The sequence below is a fragment of the Parasteatoda tepidariorum genome, chromosome 3, assembly GCF_982258835.1.
Source record: "Parasteatoda tepidariorum strain Cologne lab strain chromosome 3, Ptep-v5.0, whole genome shotgun sequence".
In the NCBI taxonomy this organism is placed as follows: domain Eukaryota; kingdom Metazoa; phylum Arthropoda; class Arachnida; order Araneae; family Theridiidae; genus Parasteatoda; species Parasteatoda tepidariorum.
This window is the reverse complement of record NC_141757.1, coordinates 57,299,037-57,309,183: the sequence shown is the minus strand read 5'-3', so window position 1 is coordinate 57,309,183 and position 10,147 is coordinate 57,299,037. Positions and strand designations below refer to the sequence as shown.

Here is a 10,147-nt window from a genome sequence, read left to right as displayed (position 1 = left end):
GCTGTAAAACTAATAAAAATATAATGAATTTATAGCAAAAATTATGCAATTCAATAATATATCAACCAAATAATAGGTAATGTAAATTTTGTACAAATCAAAATATCACATAAAGTACAGCTTTAAATTAACTACATAATTTTAAGAATGATAACTGGGAAGCTTGTATCATAAAAATCTTGCAAGTATAGGGCAAGTACAAAGTAATACAGTCACATGCAGACAACATATCGAGTTCAATGTGGCAAAAATAGATTTACTATTTTGATTTGATTTGGCAGTGTAATTTATAGAAAAATAATGTGCACAAAAATATTTAGCAAGACACATACCTAACAACTATATTTTACCAAATTAAAACAGAAAATTTTATATTAACAACTTATTTAAATGGGATTGGCCTAAAAATCTACAATCATAAAAAAATCAATAAATGGTTTCATATCTTTTCTCAGACACTGAAGTATTAATGCACTTAAAAATCATTAATAAAATATACTAAATTTTTTTTCTTTCCTTTTATCACCCATTAACTGATGAAAATTTTCAAAATAAATTACATATTTCAGATGATATTGCATTGCTTGAGTAATTGTTAACACAAGTAAATCTTAATTATCAAAAAATATTTTTTATTTCTAATTGCTTATTGCATGATAATGGGGGAGTTTTATAACTTGAAGCCAGTAGCACTTAACCTGAATCACATCTATATATTTTTCAAGAATTAATTTCCTAGTCTCAACAAGACAATTTTTCACTTAATAATAACTTTTAGTATTAATTCAATTTTTTTCTTGATAATAATTTTTAGCATTAATTCAATTTTTTAAAAAAAAAAATAAATCTGTAAGGGAAAAAAAAATCGAACAGTACAGACTAAAAATTAAAACAAAAATATTCAGATTAATAATTTTCAGAGCTACTTGAGCTGAATCTGATTTGACAGGTATGCCTAGATTGCACCAATTCGATTATCAATTTCTCAATGCATATTTCATATGAATTTTCTTTTCAACAAAAAGTTTAAAAATTACAGTCTGTGCAATTTTAATTACAAAACTTTTTTAAAGTTGGTAATTAAAACATTTTACATTAAAATTTTTTTATTTAACACTAGCTCATTTATTTATACAAGAAAAGAAAAGAGGAAAAATTTCTTCTTTATGGCATTTAAACAACTAGGAGTATGCTCCCTAACTTCTGGGTTATTAATAAAACAAATTAAAAACATTGATAAAGCATACCTTAAATTAAGCTATATTTAAGAGCTTTAAAAATATTTATCAATATTCATATGTAACAAGGTTTAATTTTCATAATAAGCAATTGTATCATAGTTAAAAATGTAAAGTTGAAATATTTTTTATTCTTTATGGTAACTGAAAAATTTAAAAAAAAATTGTTTAAATCATTCATATTTATGATTAAAATATAAATATCTAAACATATTGAGAAGCAAGAAATTTGAATAAGTAAGATAAGCAAGAAGTAGAATTGTCAAGAATCTAATCATTTCTTTCTAGGTTTTTAAAATTACAACATTATATTAATAGTTCGACATTACTTATGCTGAAGTACTCTTACATTCTAATAAAATAATATATTATTCATTTGATCTCATAAAAAAATGAAATGAAACTGTAAACAGTGGAAAAACAAAACCCAATATGCAATGGTTAAAACTGAATTTAAATTAATATACTCAGCATAGAAATTAGACGTTAATTGTATCTGATAGATAGGCATTACACATATATTATTCCTTAAAAAGTTACCCACTAATCTTATAGGAATGTGAATAATGCAATTAAGAAAGTGTTACACATTACCTATTTGCTACATGCTGACAACTGTTCTAGAATAACAAAATAAAAACTAAAGTAATATATAGATATATTTTACATTAAAAAAATTTAAAAAAGTTAGAAAATATCTTTCTTTGACGAGATTCTTTTTTTCTGAAAAATATTTGACAAAATTAAATTTTGAAATGAAATATTTGGAATTCAGTCTAACTATAAAAATCAGAAAGATAAAGAATGAAATATTAATTTTATTACATTAAAATTTCTATTTAATATACTAAAACTTGATACCTTTAAAAACTGGTTATAATTTCAACTTTTAAACAGTATTAAACAACATATTTAAAGGATATAGCTTTTATTAAATTGCTTATTTAACTTATACAATAGTTCTCATACTTAAAAACATTATAAAACAAAATTTAAAAGATAAAATTCTTTTAAAAATTTCATTAAGTTATTCTAGTTAAAATCTTCTATTTTTTAAATTCATTGGAATTCTAGTAAAAAAAAAAATTAGATGAATGTCTTATTAATAAAAACTATGAGTATATTAACAAATATTTCTAGTTTACATAATATATTTTCATAAGATTTTAAAATTTATAAAATTTGCTAATTTAAATACACTTTACAAGTTTTATTTTCTGGCTGTTACTTTACAAATTTATGTAACATTTACTTTTTTACCATATAAAATGTGGATTAATGTACCTAAGTTGATTTATAATAAATGTGAATGACCTTACTTGAATGTACTTGATAGACCTTATACTTAAATGAACTGTTTTTAGTACATTTATGATTAATAATAAACTGTTTTTAATTTTATTATTTAACAATAATGCCATAAGCACAATGAGATGCATGGTTTTGTGATTAGCTAAATTAAATAAAGTTTTTTTTTATTGGCTAACACAATACTCATGAAGAATGTAAATTTCAAACTCTTAATTCATAGAATATTTTAATCAATATATATTCTATAACAAAATAATTCAGGACGCAAAATTCACACTCATCAGCTTTTCATTGACAACCAAATATTTAAGGCTGGCATCGAGTTTAAAATGTTGTGTTTAGTGAAGCTATATAAGCTTACACCATTTTATCTTAACACAGTGGAACGTGTTTTTTGAAACCAGATAACTGCATTTTTCTTCAATTTAGAACAATCTACATTTTACCTATGAAATTATTAAAATAAATATGTTTTGATTTTAAAATTTCTGCATTCTTTTATGGTTTCAGTTATGAAATTGTTCTTCATACTTAACTTGTCAACTTTTTTAAAAATTATTCATATTTTTCATGAATTTAAAATAGACAGTAAAATTTTTTTGCAAACTAAAATCTTTAGAACTGAAATTTCATGCCCTGAATTAATTATTCTACCTTTATACTGCAAATTATAAAACAAGCAGGCATAAATTGACTTCACCTCTGAACATTAATTAGTAATCAGTTAAATAATGTTTTATTTTTTCATTCAATGAATGATTAATTAATATTGATTCCTGATAATAAATCCAGATCATTTAATATCTGAATAAACATAATTGAAGCTTAGATGAGAAATTTTAATTTTTTTTAAACTACAATTTAACAAGAACCATACTGCACGAATAAGCTAAGCAAGATAAAATATTTAAATGTAAAAACATTGTTAACAGCAACTCAAATAAACAAAACAATAAAATATATCACTTGTGTGTAAATAAAAATGTAATAAATACAGGTAATGGTAACAAAGTATTCTTGCTTTATTCATAGAAGATATCAGGCATTGCAATCTTTTCCATTGTTCAGCATGCTTAATTTGATATCGTTTTCCTCACTAAAAAAGATAAACATATGAAAGTGTTCAAATATAAAAATTAATAACTTAACTTTTACCTTAAAAATGTTTAAGTATATAAAATTACTGTCATGTTTAACTCTAGAATAGTGTAATTGCATGAATTAAAAGAAAATTAAAACTGCCTTTTACTAAATATTTTTTAACATTCTAAAAAATTCATTAATAAAACTTTTAGAAATAGGGAAGTTTTTATGCATGTAAACCAATAAAAAAAATGAGCTTGGTCTTAATCGTTCTTCCAGAAAAATAAGGATTTAGTGTTACTTCCAACAATCTCATTTCTAAATATTAATGCATTAAGGTATGTATAATTATTATAATGTACAAGGATCTAATACAATTACTTAATATTTAATATACTTAAATAATTTTCTAAAAGAACATTCAATTGTATTATTTTAGAAATTCACTGGCCTCAGTTTACATTTGTATGAACATTTAAACAAATTCTTGTTTAATTTTATTACAGTAAGATCAACAGAATTTTTTTTTCAATAATTTTGTAATCACAAGTGAATGACTTATTTTACAAATAAGAGCAACATCTTCCAGTAAAACAATCACTGTATATACAGTACTGTTTAAGTGCAAACTTATAAGAATATTACACAATGTCCAGTTAATTTTATACAAACTATAATGATTCCTTAGCAAATTTAATAATAATTGTAATAAATTTTTTTATAATAATTTTAATCAATATTTCCTAAGGTAACAACAACTAACCAAAATTATAAAATTTGATATAAAAATTTTCAAAACTGTTTGTGACAAACAACCTGGCACACATAAGTAAGTTAAGCAAAATAAAAAGGATTGCACTTTTTAATACCGAACATTCTACAAAATAAATTGTTCTCAACTTACTTAATTTCTTCAGGATCATCAGAATCAATTTTTTGTGCTAAATTGAATCCACTGTAAAAAATACAAATATTTTCATAAAAAAAAGTCATAATTTGAAAACTAAATTTTGATCATAAATTTTTGATATAAAACACATTAGCAGATGATAAATGAAACATTTTAAACCAAAAGCATCAAGTTTAATAAAAGAGTTTCACGAATAATCTGAAATACTTTCTATCTTAGTGTATAAAGAATATGATATTACCATATAGTAAAAAAATTTAGTATTTAAAATTTTTTTTAAAAATATTGAAAAAATTGCAAGGGCATTTCTAGAAATATTCAGCAATATAACTGATTTAATTATCATTATAATTATTTACTTTCATTTCAGCTTGGTTCATTTTCAGTACAAAAGTATTTCTTTACATTCATTTCTTAACGGAGGATGTGTAATGCATGGTGCATTCTCCAGGTAAATATTTGCCTCAATCGTCATAACCAGAATATAGGTTTGACTACCATTATTACATAATCTGTTTTGATATTTTTGAGTGAAGAAGTGAAGAGTAACAGTCCCACTGCAAATGTAAAAGGCAGCTTCTATTTTATCTTTAATAAAAATGAAGCAAATATATGCATTGTTTAGCAGTTAACTTAGGTACATCAAAAAATTAAAAGATTACACATTGTTTAATTCAATGAATTTAAAATCACTAAACTGTTTAAAGAGTTTCCCACAAAGTGTATTACATTTCAGCTAGGAGACAAAATAAGAGACTGATTGCATGAGAACTACAGCAAAAGTACAATAAAAGATGTTAGAACTGTAGCAAAATTGGTGTTCTTAATAAAATGGTTAAATTGAATCAGAGCCATACACTTATAATGCTAATAATAAATTGCATGAGGATTATATTTATTCCTATTACATATCTAGTATTTTTTTAAAGTAATTAATACAAAACTTATATATAATTTTATTAGAGCAAAATATACACATTTAAATGCGTTGTAGTATTATAATTTGACTATAACAAATTGGAGTTTAACGCCTAGATAAACCACTCAATTAACAATTTTTTTTATCAATTAGCATTTTGAAATTCGAACAAATATCAATTTTGTTTCTACACCTAAATGTCAAACAATAATCAGATTCATTTGTTGTATACTGAGTAAAATTATATTTAGCTATTTCAGTAAGTGCTTCACAATGTTAGTTACAAAAAGGACTTAGTTTAAAACTGATTTTTAGTCAAAGGAACAATTTGTTGTATACTGAGTAAAATTATATTTAGCTATTTCAGTAAGTGCTTCACAATGTTAGTTACAAAAAGGACTTAGTTTAAAACTGATTTTTAATCAAAGGAACGCACATTTTCTGTTAGTAAAAATATCAACAAAAAGATTTTTAAAAAAAACCATTAAAGGCATTAGATTAAAGAAATTTTAAAGGTCACAGTTAAAACATGCTGCATCATTTGAATTACGATTTCAAACCTAAAAACCATTTACTGGCAAATAAATGACATAAAATTATTAAATGTTAAAAAAAAAAAAAAATAGAATCAGTTAACTTGTAACTTTTTCAGAAAAACAAAGTAGTTAATAGTTCACAGCTATGTAAGAATAATCTCAATATTTGACAGAATATTTACTGATTAGTTATGGTTAAAAAAATAAAATAAAAATTACCTTCCCAACTCTTCAGCTTCACAAATAGTATCAGGTAAGCACTGATTATAAGTCTCTGGCAACAGAATAATCATAAGTGCAGCCAGAAAAGACAATGATCCAAATACAATTGCAGGTGCTTCATCTGGTTTTCCTATAGCAATACCCTATAAACAAAATGACTTATTGCTTTTACAGTTGCATCAGCACAAAAAAAAATTGAAAAAATTTGAAGCTATTATTTAAGAAATAAAGCAGTAAAGGGAAAGCAATTTTTAACATTGAATAATAAATTAAGTTTTTAACTTATTGTTGGTAAACTAAATAGATGGAATATAATGTTTAATTGCACAAGTTGTACTGTGCTAAACTTAAATGACACGTCTTAAGTAAAAAAAAAAAAAATATTAAACAGTGTTGTAAACTAGATGTGAGAAGACAAATGACCACTCGGGTGATTGAGAAGATATGGAAAGCTTCTTGCAGAGTGGAAAAACACAGCCCTAGAAGAAACTCGTTTCTTCCAACTCAAGTGGAAGAAATGGAAAAAACTATTTTTCATACAGAAATATTCAATATTAAAACTGATTAAAATTTACAATCTAGTTTTAATAACAGTATTAATTTTCGACCTACTTAATACATCAGCTTCAAATAAAAAAGCAACAATTAGACAAAACAAATAAATTTCTTTCACTATATGAGTATAGTAAAACCCAATTTTATATACATGTATACACAATTTTATATATAAATATAAAACTCAATATTATATTTATTACCAATAGTGAATGAGTATAGTAAAACCCAATTTTATACTTATACACAGAACTGTTGAAATAACAAAATCAAATTTTATTAACACATCTAAAATAAATCATTAAACAAAATAAATCATTTACTAAAAACAAATACACTACTAAATGCACACAATGAATTCACAATTATGAATTGCATGCTAATTTGTATACTCAAATACTGTTAAGTATGAATATTTAACTCTTAAATAATTGGCCATTTTCAGTATATTCCATTTATTCCAGTTTCTCCTGGTTTTTTTAGATTCCTTGGCTCCTTCCTAACAAAATGAGCTTGAGATAATGGAATTAGAAATAGATAATAGAATTTAATGGCTGAAAAGCTGGCAGAGCCAATACTACACCAAACACCAATGTTATTATACAGTCACAAATAACAAAAATCTAATAAGGAAAAAAAAAGCCGAGTTAATCCAAAGAATGCAACTCACATATTAGAATGATGACAAGAAATGATATTCTGAACATTCATTTGTATAAGAAAGATTATGAAGTATTATTTTAAATAGATAACGCCTAGAAGAAAACAAATAATATTGTTTAAATTTTCTGCAATGCACCTTATGTTCAATGATCAATAAAATTTCATTTCCCCTTTTTTGACATGGTATACATCATACCCTGAAAGCCAACTAAAAAAAATTGTAACACACAAAAATGTTCTCTAGGACAGGGATTCCAAAATTTTGTTCCACAGAAAATATTTTAGAGGTTCTGCATAATTGTTCACATTTTCAATGAATATTAATTTTTATTTCATTATTGTGTTATTGTGCACCTATGCTACAAAAAAATAGAAATCAAATAGAAAAAAAGGAAACTGAGAAACAAAGAAAAATGCTGAAAAAAGCATTTTTTTTTCCATGAGAATTTACTGATGCAGAAGAAAGAGCATCACTCCTCCCTTATCTTTGTTAATAGTCAAAAATTAGTTCTGCCTTTTTGCTAGTCTCCCCCTCCTTTAATAGCTTGTTCCACAGAAAATATTTTAGAGGTTCCGCATAATTGTTCACATTTTCAATGAATATTAATTTTTATTTCATTATTGTGTTATTGTGCACCTATGCTACAAAAAAATAGAAATCAAATAGAAAAAAAGGAAACTGAGAAACAAAGAAAAATGCTGAAAAAAGCATTTTTTTTTTCATGAGAATTTACTGATGCAGAAGAAAGAGCATCACTCCTCCCTTATCTCTGTTAATAGTCAAAAATTAGTTCTGCCTTTTTGCTAGTCTCCCCCTTCTTTAATAGCTTTAAAAAATTTCTGTGTTTTGGCACACTTTCTACAATCAGTAATAAGTCTCCCTCCTTTTTCCAATATTTTCCCCAGAAACTATGAGTGAAACAAGGTAGATACTGTTGATCAACACCACCATTTACTTCAATTTATCTTTGAATGTGGATTTTCTATGTGCACCTGATATCACAGTGCAACTTTCTATCAGATTTCAAACCCATAAATTTGTTTTATTTCAAATTATGTTCCTTAATCTTTAAAATTTCAGTTCGCAATATTTAAGAAAACTGATATTATACTGATCTGATTTATACTGATGGTAACTTTTTGTTTCTTTATTTTCTCATCTCATTTGTGCAAACAATGTGCAAAATACATTTACGCCAACAAAGTGACTTATTCGGGTTCCTGCTATACTCTAAAATGCTTTTAATGGTCAATGAATAGCTAATGAGCTATGGACTAGTTAGTGATGAAATGGACAAGTAACATAATTTTTTTAAAACAATTCAAAGAAAAAGGAATAACAAAAATACTAAGTTTTAATAGATGGGTGGTGAATTTAAGAGAAAAAAAAAGATCAAATATAAAATTTTAGCAAGTTTAAAGAACAATTATTATGATCTGTAAAAGGCACTAAAGACAATGTATTAAAAAAATCCTTTAATCATAATATTTACCAATTCTTTAACAAATGGAGCTACAGATGCACCAATTCTTCCCATCATTAGACTTGTACCAGATCCAACAGTTCTGACTACAGTTGGAAATATTTCTGCAGCATGTATAGCGAGTATGATAAATGCACCACTAATACAAAGTTTACCAACCATTGCAGCCGTTATCCTCAACCATTCATGTCCTAGATGGAGGAGGAAAAATTTAATTTAATAAAAAATAATAATTTTTTTTTGTAGATTTACCTATGATAAATTCAACAAAAAATAATATTCTAAATAATTGAAAAAAAGTTCAAATTAAAAGTTGAAACACTTCTTGCTAAATAAATAACAGAATAAATGCTTTAGGTAAAAGATTAATCATGTTAATCTAATCCAACAACTATATAGGATAACCTAGCACAGATCACACAAAAGGAGATTTGTCATTAAGAAAAAAAATTATGAAAGAAAAAAATTTTTAAAACTTTTTTACACTATGTGCTTCAAACTAAAGTCCTCATTGACATATATAGTACATTATCTCTTAACTCCTTCAAAAAGAAAGAAAAAGAACAGCTAAGACTCAAATTGTCACTGCTCTATTTTTTCCTAATGCAAGATTAAAATCAATAAAAAATATTACTCTACACTTGTTTCTGTAACCTTTCATGCCATTTATTTTTAAGTCTAATGCAAATCTTTTTTATTTTGATATAAAAATTAACAATAAATAACAAGTTGAAACTTGGCCTCGTAAGAAAAGCTTTTAGTATTAGTATTTTAGTGGAATAGGAGGCTGGTTTATTCACATACAGTGTCTCATTTCAAAGTGTGTTACCTGTACGAACTCACCTATTTGCCCTTTAATAAGACAAGAGCCAGAATCAGCTATGCTCTACCAAGCACTTGGTAGTAAATGGGGAAAACAGGTTATTTAGCAAGACTGATAATTGGACTAATTACAACGATAATTGCCAAATCCGAAGTAAAACTTTTTTTGCTTAACTCAGTGATTAAACAGATTTTTAAAATATTAGAAAGTAGAATAACCAACATTGTGACAAATTTAAATAATAAAAGCCACATGTTTTACTTAAGCTCTGACTAGATGTAAAAACTAAATGCTGAATTTAATAAACTTTTTTTTAAAAAAAAATTTTTAATTTTTCATCTATTTCAAGTTTTGCAACAAGAATTATAAAATTTGTTCAAAGTACAAATAAAACAAATGTTAT

General features: G+C 24.9%; 1 protein-coding gene across 2 annotated transcripts in view; it reads right to left on the bottom strand.

Moving 5' to 3' along the window:
- Positions 1 to 2,446: 2,446 nt before the first annotated feature.
- Positions 2,447 to 10,147, bottom strand: part of LOC107438722 (organic cation transporter protein) — a 52,213-nt gene continuing 44,512 nt past the window's right edge. For both annotated transcript variants that reach the window (XM_087159362.1, XM_043042026.3), the window contains exons 10-13: positions 8,931 to 9,112; positions 6,217 to 6,362; positions 4,537 to 4,587; positions 2,447 to 3,645 (exon numbers count right to left, since the gene is read on the bottom strand). In XM_087159362.1, coding sequence (XP_087015488.1) covers positions 3,588 to 3,645; positions 4,537 to 4,587; positions 6,217 to 6,362; positions 8,931 to 9,112 — 437 coding nt within the window. In that variant the 3' untranslated portion in view covers positions 2,447 to 3,587. The remainder of the gene's footprint in view (positions 3,646 to 4,536; positions 4,588 to 6,216; positions 6,363 to 8,930; positions 9,113 to 10,147) is intronic.